The sequence below is a fragment of the Cyanistes caeruleus genome, chromosome 23, assembly GCF_971803275.1.
Source record: "Cyanistes caeruleus chromosome 23, bCyaCae1.hap1.1, whole genome shotgun sequence".
Classification (NCBI taxonomy): domain Eukaryota; kingdom Metazoa; phylum Chordata; class Aves; order Passeriformes; family Paridae; genus Cyanistes; species Cyanistes caeruleus.
The window spans coordinates 1,799,745-1,817,670 of record NC_141723.1 but is presented as its reverse complement, the minus strand read 5'-3'; the positions used below and the strand labels follow the sequence as shown (position 1 = coordinate 1,817,670).

General features: G+C 46.1%; 1 protein-coding gene across 2 annotated transcripts in view; it reads right to left on the bottom strand.

Moving 5' to 3' along the window:
- CDON (cell adhesion associated, oncogene regulated) overlaps nt 1–17,926 on the bottom strand; it is a 54,953-nt gene that overhangs the window by 3,213 nt on the left and 33,814 nt on the right. For both annotated transcript variants that reach the window (XM_086861412.1, XM_023941531.2), the window contains exons 10-18: nt 17,201–17,375; nt 14,917–15,045; nt 13,398–13,604; nt 12,583–12,764; nt 11,365–11,470; nt 8,125–8,247; nt 6,472–6,699; nt 5,165–5,439; nt 2,768–2,847 (exon numbers count right to left, since the gene is read on the bottom strand). In XM_086861412.1, the coding sequence (XP_086717538.1) occupies nt 2,768–2,847; nt 5,165–5,439; nt 6,472–6,699; nt 8,125–8,247; nt 11,365–11,470; nt 12,583–12,764; nt 13,398–13,604; nt 14,917–15,045; nt 17,201–17,375 (1,505 nt within the window). The remainder of the gene's footprint in view (nt 1–2,767; nt 2,848–5,164; nt 5,440–6,471; nt 6,700–8,124; nt 8,248–11,364; nt 11,471–12,582; nt 12,765–13,397; nt 13,605–14,916; nt 15,046–17,200; nt 17,376–17,926) is intronic.

Below are 17,926 nucleotides of genomic sequence, written 5' to 3'. Positions count from 1 at the left end.
CCTCCAAAATCATTATTCCAAGTACCAAAATACCACAGAAGCCACTGGAGAATCCACATGAAACACATCTGGTCCTCAAACAAATCCATTTATTAGTTTGCCTTTCTCTCCGCAGAGGTTTTGACTGCACTCACTTATTATTTAGAAAAAAAGGCTCAGAGAAACCCATCTAAATGTTTGGGTTTGCATGTTTCTGGGGTTTCTTCTTAAAGATACAGAGGTCAGTGGAGTTCTCTGTATTATTGTAAGAGCTTGAAGGATGTTTCAACACAGCAGTTCAGCCTTCTAAGCTTCAATAACCACAATTTGATGGAAACTAGCCATGGGGATATCCAGAGCAGAGTGTGGAGGAAGAGTGATGTTAAAATCCCTGCTGCAGAAAACACATCTTCTATCAATTCTTAACACTGAAACCCTACTAAACCATAATAAAAAAAAAAAAAAAATAAAATAATAATTTAGATGAAAAAGCTGGAAAAACAAACTGATGTTCCCACATTTAATTTGCACATTTCAGATTTTTGATCAAAATACAGTGAATGTGCAAAGCAGAGAGATCTGCAAAAGTGTAAATTCCTCTGCAAACATCAGGTATCTTGAGTGCTTTAGCACAAAAGCACAAGAGAAGAAAAAAGATCAATTCTCAATCCTGTCAACCACAAGCTTTGTCCACAATAGCAAAGTGGGTCTCCAGTTTTCAGCAGCTTCTCCCTCTGGCAAGGCTCCACAAGCAGTTATGAGGGATAAAGTGCTAATTTAAACAGAAGACCCAGGGATTTCAGCACTGGAATAATAAAACCTGCTCTGAGATGGCTATTGCTGAAAGCAGCCATGAAATAATGCTGAACCTTTAGGATTCATTTGCACGTGGTCACAATTCACACAACTGCTACATTCACCCCAAATCAGCGACAGCTCCAGGCATTTGGTGGAAATGGGTCAGGGAGGAGCTCACAGCACCAAGGCCCCACTCCTGATGTGAGGTGTGTCCACCTGAACCTCCCTTCCCCTCCTGCCACTGGGGTGCAGAGGGAGCTGCCTGATTCCAGCACATGATTCCAGGGTGGGATGAGGAAAAGATTCTTTCCACCAACAGAGACCAGGTCAGGGGGACTGACCTCACCTCTGCAATGAGGTTGAACAAAACGGGAAAAACACTCAAATTCCCACTTGCCAAAAGCTGACTGCACTAACCCAACAGGCCTTCCTCCTGCTTCTGCTGTTCCTCCTCCTCACCCTGGCCGTGGAACCAGCTCCCTGGTGTAATGCAGAGGCACGTTCTGCTCCTCTCCATTCCCCTCTCCCATGTCCTCTTTCCATTCCCCCAGCGCCAGGACAGGATCGGAGCGGTCCCTGCTGTGCAGCTCTCTGCCAAACTGAGGTTAATGATCCCCTCTGGGCAAGGCAGCTGTAAGGGACAACTTGTTTCTCTATCAAGCAGTCAAATATAGAATGGGGCTGTGAAAACTCAAAGTTCAGGCCCTGCTGATGACCTGTCTGGGAGGAGCAGTGCAGCTGCAGAGGACGGAACCCTTTCCCTTGCTTTCTTGGCGGAGGGGGAAAAAAAGCAAATAAAAATCTAAATGTGTTTAAAACTGGAAGCAAGCTCTTAATTACAGTGTAACACATGTGGCAAGTTCCAAATTACTGTGAGTCTCAGACATCCTGGTGAGAGCTGCTGCACAGCCTGCTCGAAATCACAGCAGTGGTGGGTGAGGGAACATACTGGGCTTTCCTGAGACCTGCCAGGGACACTGGGCCAGGCAAGGCATGCCCAGCTCCACCTGCGAGCAGCAGCTTGTCATGCACATATTTATAGAAGCATGAAGGATTCAAAGCTCATTATAAGTGGTATTTTAAAAATAAAACTATGAAAATAAAGTGAATGTGTTTTCTGCCTTCAACAACAGCTTTATTGTTCAACAGGAGTTAGACTCGATGATGCTTATGGGCCCAACTCGGAATATTCAATGATTCTATGATTAATTTCAATTCAGCTTAGCCAGATGCACACCTAAAGGCAGCTGAAGATTTTAACAATACTGAAAAATCAAAGTATGATTGAAAAAAATGCCTAGAACCTACCATTCAGAGCAGCCAACCTTGTCTGACTTTCAGTGCTATTTCTAATCATTAAAATAACCAGAGATTTAGGCAGTAGCCGAAGAGGAGAATAATTCCAAAAGTGAAAATGTATCAATTTTTATTAGGTTTCCAACTCCCAGCTACAATGTAGAAGACATATTTTCCCTTATTCTACAAAAGAACCCTTTTTCTCATGAAAAAAAGTGTGTCCCACTCTGATAATGGCTGGTCAATCTCCTCTTGAAGGCCTCAAGAACTTCAAATCCCACGTTTTACAAAGAATAGCATTGTGAAGGCAAAGGGGTGAGTTGCTTAGTGTTCTTAAGGGAATGTCAGGAAGTGTAAAATATAGAAGACCAATTAAATCCGATTTGACAAGCTCCATATGGAATGATTTTGTTATCTCAAAACTGAGGAAAACACAGGAAATATGGATTTTTTTAAAGATCCAGCACCCAACCTGCCTCACTTCCTAGAGAGCATCAGAGGAGCATGTTGAGCAAAGAGAGCTCTGGGGCTCTAATAACTCATTTTATTTTATCCTATTGACAATCCTCAGCTGCTTTCCAGGTCATCCATAGAACTCCTGGTGCCAGCCAGGACTCCAGCTCAGCTTTTGTCAGCCCCAGCTCCAGCCCAGCACACAGAGGGAGGGCAGTTCTCTGGGCAGGTCATTTCTCACCTGTTATTGTTCCGACAATTCCGGCAGCTGATGCACTCCGAGGGGTCAGCCTGCGGCACTGCCGTGTACAGCCCACCACCCTGCAGCAGGAAGGATTAATAATAAATAATTAGAAATCAAATCACTATTGGGACACCCAAGAGCTCTTTGACTCAGTTTCCCCACTCTGATCACGTTATCAATGCCCTGCTCCGGGCTGTACGTGGCACGGCAACACTGAGCAATTGTCCAGGGGAGAGCTTTGCCAGTGTGTGTGTCAGGGAAAAGTAAATAACTGCAGCTTAGACAAGTATGTGGTCATTTCCCTGGTCTGTTTTCAGCTTAATATGCTGAGGTTTAATTTAATAAACACACTGTAAATATATTTATTTTTAACGCTGATGACAGACACGAAAGCGAATTGCTGTTCATTAGCACGCAAGGCTTGTTTAGGGAGACAGAGGATTAAATCTGGAGGGCTGATGTCACACACAAACCCATCCCACTTTCCTGTAATTACTCCGATTAGATCAGTTTACTTCACTATACTGATTTTTGAACCGTTTGGTATTTGTACAGATGGGGTAATTCCTCAGCCAGCAATGACTCCGGGTGAGAGGGATTTTGTGTTGTTGGTTTTGGCTAACAGGGCCATTACAAGCCAGTTGAAATGCCCAGATTAACACATACCTCATTGTTAGGGACCAGGCAGACAGTGATGCAGGAGCCACTCCAACAGGGCTGCAGAGCCAGGCTCCCGGCCCCGCTCCAGGAGGGAGCCAGGCTGGGAAGGCTCACCTGGATTTTGGCAGCTCAAGTGGTAGAGAACTTCTAGCAATCCCTATTTTTGCAAAACCAGAGCTTATCCTGATGTTTTTGAGGGATAGGGAGCACTGAGGAAATGCCTAATTAGTCTTGATTGCCATCCTGGCCAGTTTCTCCCTTCCTCATTTAACCCAATCACTGAAACAATAAAGAGCGACCGAAGGAGGCTCGGAACATCCTGTTCCTGTGTGTAGCCTCACCCACGTGCCAGTCCCAGCCCTTCTCCACAGGCACAGATCCTGTGACATCGTGTGACTCAAACTTTCTACAACAGGGAGTGGGGAAAGAAAAAAATCAACCCCATCACCTGTTCCCAGCAAGAACCGGCGTTGGGTGGAGGCCTCGTGGCACAGAGGAGCTCCAGCCACCAAGACCTGTCACACACATGTATTTTCCTTCTTTTCCCCCAAAGAAATAAAAATGGGAAGGGCAAAACATAATGCAAACTCTCAGTCTTTCTCCTGGGCGAGCTTTTGAGCACTGCAAATGTTGCCTCTCTGAGGGCTTGGTGATTTTTGCAGAGTTTCACCCACTGGGAGGTTGGACAGGTCAAAAAAAAACCAGTTTGGGCATTGCTTGCTCTTGAAAACACCCAAAAGTGAGCACTTCTTGCTACACAAGTAGGCCAAGGACAGAATGGGGTAAAGAACTGACTGGTCTGGGCTCAGACTGGAGGGAACTGAAGTGGCAACTACTGTGCAAGTGCTAATTTGTTGTTCAATAAAATGAAGTGCTTGTGCTCAATTACCAACACAAACAATAGAGCCGTTTTTTTTCTCCAGAAACAGCATGGGTTATTCAGACTTTTGAACTTTTTCTTTCAGTTTTCCTGGGCAATGTTCACAGTTTTGAGTAAGTTTAGTAAGTTTGAATGCAAGCCATCTGTTTCCATAGACAATAATGAAATCATTATTCTCTCTTGGAAACAGGACACGTTTCAGCAAATGAAGTATTTTTCCACAGCATACAAAGGCTGGATCGCAGACTGAAATTAGTTTTTAATTTTATTTTCAATTTCAAAACAAAAAACGAGCCTGTCTCAACAGTCACAAACAGGGGACTGAGAAAAAAAAAAACAACCCAGCATTACTGCTCTGCTATAGCTCAAGATGTATGGGGCACTTCATTCCATGGAACCTCCTGCGCCATTCGTGCTTTGCCATAATTAATAGCATTGCTCAGAGTTACAGATCTGAAACAGGTGGGGGAAAAACGGGTGATCCATAAAGCTGCAGAATAAGCAGCTATAATTAAATGTATTTAACTTGGAGATTGAGAAATACCATATGTACAAGTAAAGTATCTCAGCCCAGCACTGAGGCATTCTCAGAGCTTACATGCTGTTAGGAGGAGGGTAGAGGCAGATTTCCCAGAGTAAGTGGAATTCTTGCTGTCATCTGATATTCTCAAATGAAAACCATGATGTTTGTATCACAAATATCAGCCCAGTTGCTTCCTCTGGGATAAGGAATTCAGTGGAACTGACTGTTATCAATGGATGAGTATTCCCCCACTCGAATTAAGCCTGCTTCAACAGCCCCTGAATGAATCCCAAGGTCTGGGCTCAGCCTCCCACCCGGAGTAGGACCTTACGTTCACGAGGTGATGGGGATGTTCATAGTCCACGTGTGTTCTGGACAGGGAGCTGGTGTGCCCTGGGTACAGTCCTGCTCCTCCTCCACTCATGATCCCATTGACACCATTGGCAACTTTGTGATGGACATGGGGGCAGCCGTTGCTGAGGCCGTTGCTGAGGAAGTTTCCGTGGATGCTGCCATTGACTCGGCTGGTCCCGGGTAAGGTCGTGTACTCAATCATCTGCCCGTTGATATCTGCCCCTTGGTAGAGGTAGCCAGGAGGGTCATATTCTGCAAAAGATATTATCACTGAAAGCACTTTTATTGCTAAATGAGCGTCCCTAAAAAATAAATAAACTTTTTTTTTTTTTTTTTTTTGTTCTCCAGCTTTTGTGATCTAACTCTTATCTCCAACTGCTTAGCATACAAATGTAGACATGGAAAGCAGCCCCATCCTGGAGAGCAGACCAGAAATGTGGGTCTGGAAGGACCTGGCTGATGTCAGTCACTACCAGAGCATCCTGAAACTGGGGCTTTTGTATCACCAACAGCCCCTCTGCTCTATCTGCTGTAAGCTGCTTCCAGATCTCTCTGGGCTGCAGCTGAAGACACCATCTTATCTTGCAAGAAGTTTTGTTTCATTTCTTTCTGTAGGAGAGTAAGAGCATTTAAAAATAACCACAGGCTGTGGCAAGAGCAAGGCTGATTTATGCACCAGGAACAGAAAAGACCAGTGCAGAGATTCTGCTGGCTCTGGGTTAGTGGTGGGTGCAGAGCACCTTGCAAAGCTCCTGCTCCAGGCTCCTGCTTGCTAATGAACAGATTTTCCTTATTAACACCTCTCTGGAAGACTTGGCCATTGAATGCCATCTCACTGCACAGGGTAACAAGGGACTCATCCTAGAGCTGCAACTTTTCTTTCCAGATGCACTCAAGAAAGGGAGAGATCCAGGGTTTAACTCTCCACAATTTTAACAAGTGATTACAATTACACACATTCTGCCTCTGCAATCATCAGAGACCCGTGCAGGGGCTTAAAGTTAAACACAAACTGCAGAAACTTTGCCCAGGCCTTTCCCACACCATTCTCTGCGTGAAACTGCAGCACAGTCCTCCAGGGATACAGCAGGACAGGGAGCATCAGTGTGAAGAAATGGAGACACTGCTGCTCTTAAAAGCCCAAGGCACACCTGGAAGTACAAATCTCTACAGAAATGCAAGTTGGCTCCTAGCAGGAAACTGCTTCCCATCCATAAAACGCAGCATGGACATTCCTGATTTTACTCTGGTAATATTTTCCTCGTGAAACCAACCCCCACTCACTCTGCATGGCGTTCTGCTGCCGGTTCTTCCAGAGGCACATGGCGATGAAGACGATGAGGATGAGGACCATGACCCCCAGCACACAGCCCACAATCAGGTACAGCATGTCACTGCTGCGCACGGGGCCGCTGGCAGGCACGGCCCCGCTGCCCCCGGCCCGCTCGGGGGGGTTGGGTGGCGTGCTCAGGTCCCTCACTGGATATTCAGATGCTCCTGGTGTACGTTTCACTGGATGAGTAGAGACAAACATGTGTACGTCCACTAAATGCATTTTCTAAATGTGGCTTTTCATCATGAAAATAATTACAGCTGAGTCCCGATGCCTCGCAAAGAAAGCTTCCAAGGCAATATTAATTCCTACAATGAGAATGCCAACTCCTATTGGGTAATAACTGTTTGCCTTGGAAAATGGTGATTATCCTGCCTGCTCACCCACTCTTTGAGGTCACTGGAACTTTAACGAGCTGCTCGAGGTACCCGTGGCTGCAACTGCTCTAACTCTCAACTTGAAAGAGCACAAATCTTTCCACTTCTGAGGTCAGGAAAAACCACAACACTCATTTCTCTCGCCCAGGCTCTGCCAGATGACCTGCTCTTATCTGATGTGAACCCTGCTAACCCCCTTCCCAAACCACACAGTTGAAGATCAACCAAGAGATGAACAGAAAATCACTGAAAATGAGATGATAGTTTAACCCAGGAATTGCATTTACATTCGCTTCCAGTACACCACAGTTCAGATTTATTTCATTTGACACTAAAACCCTAAAAGAGGTGCCTGGCTTAGGAGTGAAGCTGGTCAGAGAAATACAAACACCTCCATGCAGGAATGTTGGATAAGCTGGATCACCCTTATAAGCCTGGGGGAGATAAATTTTAAGGAAGAGGCAGGGGGAATGACAAATTACATCTTGCCCATTTTAAAATTAGAGAAGAACATTATATTCCTTGCAGGAGGGAGACCAACTGTGTGCACAGCCCTGAAGCCCTGCAGCTCCTATTCCCTTCCTTCAAAGGTTTCTCTACTCACTTTGCTGAATTTTGATGCTTCCGCTCCCAGAGGGCTTTTTTCTTCTTTTTTTTTCAAACATTTTTTCATAGCACTGCATTTGAAGTTTACTGTCTGCATTTTCCCTTTACAGCCTTACTTGGTTTTAGAGATTAAAGGAGACAGGAATTCTTTGCAAAATAAATGTGACTGCCATATCTGACACTTCCCGAGAACAGTACAAACTTTGTGCCAGAGGCATGCAGGATTAGGGATGGAGGCAGCCAACACAGCCATCAATTGCTGTGGTCTGCACTTATACAACGTGTCACAGAGCCCTGAAGACATAAAACAGACGTACAAATCAATTCTGTCATCCTCAGGCGCATGGTTGTCTCCTAAGGAGAGGCCATCAGCACCGCGGAGGCAGCGGCGCTATCTCTGAGGGCAGGCAAAGCTGCAGAGCTCTGCTGAGAGCCTCACGAGTGCAACAGATCACTTTCCATATGTTCAAAACAATCCCAGCTTGGGAAGACAAAACAATCCTCCGAAACATTCCAGAAAATTATGGTCATCGTGGCAGCTGACTTTTGTGCCGCGCTAAAATTCCCCCGGTGGATCTTTCCCATCCCAAAGGCCACCTCGGCTTGGCCCCGCAGCCTCACCTTTGGTCTCGCAGATCATCACGTTGCTGTACTCACTCTCCCCACCCTCGTTATAGCACTGCATCTTGATGTCATAAGAAGTTTCAGGCTGCAGGTGATTTATCAGGTGCCACTGCTTTGTACCTGTTGGGGGACAAAAAGTAAATTGACTGCAGGCCAATTACCCACAGGAGGCAGAATTACGGATGAGTGCAATGCAAGGGCACTGCAGCTTGTCTTGTTAGCACAAAAATCTTCAGTAACAGTTTATGGACTTAGCTGAAGCCATGGTCCACGAGTGGCATCCCTGCTCATGGCAGAGGGTAGGAAATAGATAATCTTGAAGGTCCCTTTCAGCCTAAATACTCTGTGACTCTCTAAGACTTGCATTATCATGTGAAATTGATTATTAGAAGGACCTTTTGATGAATTAAAAGTGAGAATTTTTTCATTATTTTCTTTTAAAGAAAGTCTTCCTCTACAAAAGCCAGAATTCACTAAACTCAAAAGCCAGACATCCAAGTGCCCACACATGTGCATTTAAATCCAACAGCAGCCCTGTGCACCCTCAACATGGAACTGCCAAAGGGATGGGTTTAGGGTGGATTATGCTGACTATTTACAGTACACTGGGCAAATAATATGGAAAACTGGCACAGAGAGCTTGGGACAAGGGAAAAACTTGGCTGTGAGCAGACCTTGAGGTGCGAGGTACCACTGCAGCCATCGGTGTGGTGCATGAAGGACACATCTGGGTTGTTCAATTTGGCTGAAACACCAAATAATTGAATGTGCATTTTCTGAACCATCCTGGGAACGCAGCAAGGCTGTCCCGGTGCCACTGCCCCTGCAGAGCCCGAGCCCCAGCCTGAGCCAAGCAATCTTCTCTAATAGGATGGTTTTGTCATCTCTGGCCCCTGGCCAGCATTTCATTTAGACACCCTCCTGAAGTACTGAGCACTTCAGGATAAATCACTCCCAGTTTTTACTTTCACGAGCTTGTGACAAATTTTACTAAACAGCGACCATTTTTTTAAAAATTTTTTTTTTTTTTTTAGGTAGTTTAATTAACTGTTTGAGTGCTCTTAATCCCTCTTGGAAAATACCACCTTGAACTGTTTCCACTGTTTCTAAGGAACTGTCTACCACCAACTGATTTAAGCATTAATAAAAAGGCTCGGGCGTGCTGGGGCTGTCACTGTGACTCCTCTGAGAGTCCAGACCCTCTGCCCAGCCCCAGCAGGGTGGGGGTACCCAGGAGAGCCCCTCTGCACCGGGGGCTGGTCCAGCCCTCGCCTGCTGCACATCCCAGAGAGGGTGGACAAATCCTGGCTGAAGCTGGAACCGCCTTTCCCTAAATCGCACGTTTTCCCAAGATTCTGACTCGGTTTTCCCGGCGCCCCCACCCCCAAGCATTCCTTTTGGTAATTACTACACCAGGTTTTAGGTTTCCGCTTCAAACCATTAGTGGGACTGGAATCAGTACAGGCACTTTAACTGTCCTCTTCGTGCACCATTAGCAAGGGAAAACATTTAAACAACTGACATCAGACTGCATTTACATTTAAAATTCAATCTCCAGGATCATGGAAACAGAGAAATTCAGACCAGAAACAGAGAAATGCATCGTTGCAGGACTGGGGTGATTTTTTTTTTTGCTTTTGCTTAAAGCAGCTGAGAGATACCGAGGAGCCATCAGAGTCAAGCTTTTTGCTTGTGTTTTTTCCTTCAAATAAAATCTGATTTTTGCCTGTAGCGGCATTTATAAGGAAAAAAATGTTTCTGCAGAGTTTTGAATGTCTCGAAAGACAAGACTTAACAGGAAGCGGTGAGGAAAGCCTGCGGCAAGCACTTATAGCACAGGCATCACAACACTTTTTCCACAACTCATGCAGTCATTTCAAGATAAAATTCCCTGTCAAAAAACAGATTAATTCAAAGGTAACACAAGGGGAAAAAAAGTGATTTATGGCAAAAATACCTTAAGTCACATGTTCCTCTACATATTTCACATCAAGTGCTTCCAATCACAACTTAATTGAAAATAGTTCTCTCTCTTTTTTTTTCCCTCCTGAAAAGTTAATTTAGGGGAGCACAGTAAAGAAAAGTTGAAGTTTAAATCTTTCCACCAAATGATTTCTGTTGCAGGCTCTGGCAGAGCAGAGCAGCTGCTAATGGTTTCAGACTGCCACAAAGAGTTCAATACACACACGCTCGGAAAAAAAACCTGAAACAAGCTAATTTCACAGCACAGTGGAGCCCACTTAAACAACTAACTGCACAGTGTATAAGATTTATAAACACACAAGTTCTGTCTAGCAAAGGCTAAAATACATTTGCAGATGAAGGTGCAGCCTGCATAAGGTTCTTTAAAGCCTCTGAGCTCAAACTCTGGATCTTTAATAGCTTTATAGTGTGCAAAAGCTTATGTCATGCATCAAAGTACTATGTGCAGTATTGTCTGGCAGGGGAAATTTTTCAAAATAAAGGTCCATTCCTCTTGTAACTGAATAAATGAGGGGGAAAAAAATAATTAACGTCATTGGGCCAGAATGAGATCACTGCGTTTGCTCAGCCCGAGCAATAAGGACATTAAATAAAATATTTTTAAAAGGGTTTTCCACTTCTGGACTAATATAGACATTATCTAATAACTTCTTCCAGGAAAATGATGATCTAATATGCACAGGGGAAAAAAATAACTTGATTAAAAGGCAAAATGAAGCACAAACATACTTGCATTTGCAGAGTGCTACAGCACTTGAGGCTACAAGCAACTTCCTTATAGCAGGAGAAGTGATTAGGCGAGGTAAGAGGAGAGAAGGGCAGTTACACTCAAGGTACAACCAGATTAGAAAATCCATGCTGGGGTAAATAATTTGAAAAGCCAGCTAGTTGTTAGCACAGTCTGTAACTCAGATGTTTTTATCCTGGGTTAAACCTCATTTACACTGCTTTCTCTTTAAACAACTTGAAGCTGCACCAGTTTAAAGAGACCTTCATTAAGGATTTGCAGCTGTATAACAAGCCAAACTTAAACCCAGTATTTAGGTCTCAAGCTTCCACGTCCAAGAGGCTTCAGAAGGAAAAAACCAGCTCACGTGTGGGCAAAGCCCAACGTTAGGGAATTGAGATAGCTCCTTTTGTGAGATAGATTATAAAAACTGCTTGGGAAAAGCAGTTTAGATTTCATATAAACACAGCCAACGTGGCTACAGGGTGTCCTTTCCCTTCTCCAAGCACACGTGCCCGGCACCGTACCGTCCACGATATCCCGCTTGTAGTCGCTGTCGTTGTCGCTGTCCGTGGGCCGGTAATAGATATAAAATCCTTGGATGGGCGTGTTGTTGTTGCTCGATGTGATGTACTACAAAGGAATTTTAAGAGACTGCATGAGAGAAGAGTTTTAACTGAGTCCTGCTGAGCTGTCATCACTGAGCATCTCATCCTCTGTAAAGATGAGTATTTTTCATGAGGTTGTGTAAGCAAAGGTGACTGAGCTCCCTGGAGTAGCCAGAGTAGGATGGGGACAAGAGACTGAGCTTAGGCATCACTTCCCAAACCCTCAGTTAGGGTTTGACCATGCACAGCCTGAAAATCTGCATGATTAATGGAAATGGAAAAGTTAGAACCATAAAACTCTTCAGAAAGAGTTAAGGTCACTCTAAAAATCAGTTCAAGAATCTTTAAGTTATGCAGCCTCCTGAGGAACCAGAGGTTATTTTAAGTTTATTATCCTTAACATCTCTTAAGGCTGAGCTAGCAGAGCAAACTAACACTGGGAACTCTACACATTAAATCCTCCAAAGTATACCAGGGGGTTAGATTTCAAAACAAGAGCAAAGAATTTCTGTGGGTTTCAATAAGGACTTTAAAGTACTTGTTTACAATAGACGAGGTAACAGGGGAAAGGAAAATGTTTCTCTAACATGAAACCTCCCCTGGATGTGAGGGAAGACGGTGGGTTTGAAACCCGCTCCCAGCCACCCCAGCCTGGATTGACAAAAGCAGCAGGACTCGCAGGAAACGGAGCCAACTCGCTCACAACTCATGGCATGAGCAGGGCTTGGGACAGAGTTAAGCCCACTGGTGCCTCTGCTATGTCTGTGCCAGAGCAGGTGGACTGGGCCGGCTGTGGCCTCTCACTGGAGCTGCCAGTTGGGCACATCTGGCGTAACCCGAGGAGGGGTGTGTGGGGTCCCCACGGAGCTGGAAGGGGAGTGGGGAGGAGGGAAGCTGGGAGATGGTGCAAAAGGCAGCAGACAACTGACAGGGCTGTCTGTGAGCGGGAAAAAGGGCCTGGAAATGGGGGCAAAGGGCTCAAGAGGCACCATCCCATTAACTCCCCCAGTTCTACCATACAGAAGTGCTCAGCCCCATCCTAGGAACACGATTCTCTCCAGCTCTCAGGGGGGAGCAAACAGCTCCTAACCCTCAGCTTTGCAGTCCAAACTGTGGGAAGAACAGCGCTCTACCCACCGTCCATTTCAGCATGATCTGGGTGTCGCTGATGGCCTCGGTGTAGGCGATGTGCGGGCCGGCGATGGGCCGGCTGGAGAAGCGGCCGCTGAACCCGGCCACCTGGTACGGGCGCGACGCCGCGCTCCGCGGGCTCTCCCCGTAGTTGTTCACTGCGATCACTCGGAACCTATACATTTCTCCTTTTAAGGGAAAGAGGGAAAGAAAGAAGCCCTTGTGGTAAAAGAAGTGGTGGAAAGAGAATTCAAGGAGAGACTAAACAGATTAGAAGTACTTTTAGCACAATGTCCAGTTAGAAAAGCACAGGAGTCCTTGCCACGGACTGACGTGGAGATATGAACAGCTCCTAGAACTCACTCAAGGCAAATCCAAAGGCTACACATGGATGGAGATACCTCCATCATCTCAGGAAGTCCCTAAACTGGTGGGCACTGAGAAGATGCTTCAAAGGATCCCTATCACCATCCACTCCATCTTCTCTTGTGCTTTTTACCTGAGTTTTTAGGGCTGGACATTGGAAGAAGTCAGGGCAGACATTTTTTCATTAATGCATTTTTCTCTACATTCTGAGTGTTCACTAGAAGGACAATTAAGTTAAAAATAGCAGTGATACACAACCCTCCTCTCCACATGAACAAGTATTAAATCATGGTGGGTTTTTTTTCCACTTGGAAAGCCAGAAATCAACTTGAATTCATGTAACGAGCTCCTAGGCCGTGCACAAGACACAAACCTAATGGAGCAGAAACGGGGTAATCCAAGCAGAAGTTGAAAAGAAGCGAAGAGCTGCAGTAATGAAAGATCATTTCTAATACCTGGCTCCAAGTTTCGAACTTCCACAGACAGCTTGGAGGGAGAGATGTTGCCAGCTGCCACGAGCCAGTCGCTGTTGCGACCCAGACGTTTGTACTCCACTTTGAAGGCAGTGATGGGGGAGCCCCCGTTGGCACGGGGGATCCACGTGACGTAGATGGACGATTCCGATGCTGTGGATATCGTGGGTCGGTCAGGAGCTTCTGGAACTGAAAGGAGAAATTTGGTTACAAGAGGATTAGAGTCAGCTGAAACTTAATTTTCACTAACAGCAGATTAGAGTCGTTGCTGATAATTACGTTGGATTTCACATATTAACGAGGAGAATCTTAAATCCTCCTGAAATCACCACTGCCCTTATTCTGCTGAAAGGGATGGATGATGAGCAGACAACAGAGGAATTGATTATCTTATCAATATAATATTAAAAAATCATATGTATTGCACTACTCCAACCATTTCTACATGAGAATAGACACATACACTAAGTGAACAAGAAAAACATGTTTTTTTTATAGCCCCCCAAATCCCCCGAGATCCAATGAAACTTCAACCCATCTGCATTAACGAGTGCTGGAGAAATGAGAAGGAAAAGAGAACAAAGCATGCACCAGGATGTACTTACGGAACTCACTGAAGTTACAGGCAGCAGTGGCACAGAGAGAAGGGAAAGAGGGGTGTTAGTAAATGTGGTTGTAAGAGCTGTGAGGCTTTATTAAGCCAGCCTGGATTCATGAACATGGAGCTGGTGATGAGGAGTGGAGCAAGGAGCAGCAGGCTGGCAGCTCTGGGGCATGAAGCAGCTGAGCATTTGAAGCCAGGCACAAGTAAGGCCCTTGTGTGGCTCCTCTGACATTCAGTGCTGCCACAAGCTCAACTCCTCGCCTTAAACCTCATCACTCACCTTTGGCTTTACCCCACATTTTAGATACCTTTGAGATCTCAGCCCCTGACTAAATCTGCCTCAACCAGGCCAATGAGTTCAAAGGCTGGGGGGAAGGGTGGGTGAGAAAAAAGGACTATAAATGTGCTCTTTCCACTGGAAACCAGGCCAAACGTCACACTGGAACTGGGAAGCGCTTCCCACACTACTGGGAAGTGCTTATAGCTCCTCACCATCAGAAACCAGCCTGTTCCTGGGAAGCCACAGGAAAACATTCAGAACAGATATCACACACTTTGAGAACTTAAAGCTCTGACACAGCCATTTCCCATTTCCTCTTCCTCTGGCTCTTTCTCAGTGGAAGGAAAGAGAAAACCAGTGTATTTAGCAAAAAGAAACCATAGGTTTAAAAATGAGCAGTAAGAACATGGGCTGTAAGCGAAAATTCTCTTGTTTTTTTGAGAGCCACACATGGAGGCAGCAGCATCCTTGGAAATATCCTATGAAACAGACAAATTAACAGGAAATAGAGGAGGTAATACAAGCACCTGGAGCAGAAATAAACACAGGTTAACTCAGATGCAGCTCTTTGCAACATGTCTTTTAGTGCCCGAATCACAAACCATCCACACTCCTACCTCCACTGTGGCGAGACAGGTCCGGAAGGATGACACCAAAATTATTTGTGCCTTCATGAACAATGGGATGTTTGGGGATTCCTACAGGTGGAGATGGAGCCTGTGTGTTTTTTGAGGGTGATGTTCTTTCTAAGAAGAATTGACAGACAGTAGATCAGTGTAGGGCCTGCATAAGGAAATGCTGTTTGTCAACAAGTTCACTCACTACAGTGCTGCCCCAGCTCCAAATCCCAAGCTGAACAGTCAGGATAGCAATCAGGGAGTTTCTCTGGGAGAGAAAGAGAGATTTCCTACCCAGGCAGTGGGTGAGTGACTGTCCATCTGCAGTACTGACACCCACAGTGCTTAGTGGTGATGCTGCCTTGTGCTGCCCAGCCTGCTCATCACATCATCACCAGGTGGGGAAAACTACACACTGAAATTCAGTCTAGACAAGGACTGAAAATGCTGTGGAAGCAGCTGGAGTCAGCACACCAGGCTGAGAGGGCTTTTGACACGTAGGGATGGCAGGACAGTATAGTGGAGCAGGGTAGGGGTGGCAGTACTGACTCCTCTGAGTTTGCCAGGTACTGATCACAGGACAGCAAAGAGGAAGCATCATCAGGGTTTCAAATGATTAGCTGTGATAAGTGGCTTTGCTGGTGTGAAGTTTTCTCAGCCCCCCAGTAAGCTGGGAGGGTTAGGAGGAGGAGGAACATGAGAATGAACACTAGGATGTCTTTTATGGAAAAGTATGGGTGGAATGGGATTTTGCCACAGTTTGATACAGTACCCTAGGGGTTGTTTGAACATGACTCATGGAGGAAGGTGGGGTGGAGGAATGTGCACCTGTGATGATAAAGGGAGGAGGTGTAGGGGAAAAAATCAGGTAAGTGTGATTTCTACAGAGAATCCTTAGACTCATCCTCTGAGGGTCTGTGCAAGGAAGGGGATGGCTGAGAACAGGCTGGGGATGGATGGCTGTGGCCTCTCAAAATGGTGTTTGGCCTCATGGTAGGACTCAGCCTATGAAGGGGGAGCAGGAGAAGGACTCCTGTGTAAGTAGGAGCCATAGAAGAATCCTCATCCAGAGAGCTGACAGATGCAGATGAAGAATGAGGCTCCCTTTGAGTAGGTGAGGGACCAGTCAGCCATAGGGAACATTTCTGGGTGTCTGGGTGAGGCTGGTGCAGGCTGGGGCTGTGTCTGCTGGGCTGTGTAGGGTAAGTAGTAGGTCAGTCTGGATTTGAGTTGTTAGGCAGATACCTGGGAGGGACCCACAGCTTCCTCAGGCAGAGGTGTTCTGTGGGGTGGGTAGGTCACAATTAGGGAGTTGCTGGCATTTTTAGCAGGGGGAAGATTTTCAGAGGTTGGGGCCCATCAGTTTTGTATCTGTTCATTGATAGAATGATGATAAGGATGGATAGAACAATGAATCTGAGTATGTTTCACAAATTTCATGAAGACATTAAATTCTTAAGAAAATTTTAAGCTATCCTTAATTCTCCTTCATAGATTTCCAGAAGGGTTTGAGTCAGAATGAACCTTTAAGCTCATCTTGGTCCACCCCCTCCCCGGAGCAGGGACACCTTCCACTATCCCAGGTTGCTCCAAACCCTGCCCAACGTGGCCTTGGGCACTTCCAGAGATGGGGCAGCCACAGCTTCTCTGGGCACCCTGTGCCAGGGCCTCACCACTCTCACAAGGAAGAATTTATCCTAAATATCCCAGCCAACCCTGCCCTCTGTCACTTAAAAGCCATTCTTAGACAGTAGCACAAAAAATATCTGCTTGTTTGTGTGCTAAAGAGCACAGGCACCAGTGTCCAAGATTGAAAGAAGAAATGCTCTGATTAAGAACGTTGTGCTTGTTGCTGTCTGCACACAACTATCAGAACAGCTGGCTCGTGGTCAGCAGAGATTGTCACTGAGGTGTCTGCAAAGCAAACCAGGAACAGCTTTGTTGATACATGGAAACTCAATGGTGCAGAGTTTCTTCTGTGATTAGAAACCTCAACAAGGACAGGCTGCTCTCGACTTTGCTCCTTAGATCAAGAGAAACCTCACAGTACAAATCTTACCATCACCCCAAAAATAATATCAAGCTTTTAATAGCTTCTACTTCCCAACAGCCTCACGCTCAGGCAAGTTTGCCCTACAGCAATTTTAGCTATTCGAGGCTGTTCTTTAGCAAATAAATTGCAGTATATTTCACATATGGCTTAGCAGATGCCATTAAATGACTGATGTCATTAAATAAATGTCTCTGGAAGGCCAGGACACAGGGCACATTGTGCTGCACCTACCCTTGCTGGTGCGGAACGTCAGCATGGCCGGCTGGCCCTCGCCGGCGGCGCTCCTGGCCACCATCAGCACTTCATAGAGGCTGGAGGGCTCCAGCTCGGTGAGGCGCAGCTCGTTCTCACTGCCGGGCACCCGCACCGTGTGCCAGCCGCCCGCCGCGCTCACGCCGTCCTCCAGCTGCATGGGGAGAAACCATCAGCACACAGAGCACCTCTGCCCATCCCCAAAACTGATTTCACCCATGGTTTGTCTCCAGCTGCATCAGGGAGCACCATCAGCACACAGAGCACCTCTGCCCATCCCCAAAACTGATTTCACCCACAGTTCGTCTCCAGCTGCATGGGGAGAAACCATCAGCACACAGAGCACCTCTGCCCATCCCCAAAACTGCTTTCCTGCATTTATCTATGGTTGTATCCAGCTCCACACGGGGAGAAACCATCAGCACAAGCCAAAAAACACCTCTGCCCATCCCCAAAACTGATTTCACCCACAGTTTGTCTCCAGCTGCATGGGGAGAAACCATCAGCACACAGAGCACCTCTGCCCATCCCCAAAACTGATTTCACCCATGGTTTGTCTCCAGCTGCACACAGGGAGAAACCATCAGCACATGCCCCAAAACACCTCTGCCCATCCCCAAAACTGCTCTCCTACATCTACCTATGGTTTGTCTCCAAGTGCTTCTGCTACAAATCAGCAGCTTTGCACCCACTTTCACAGCACTC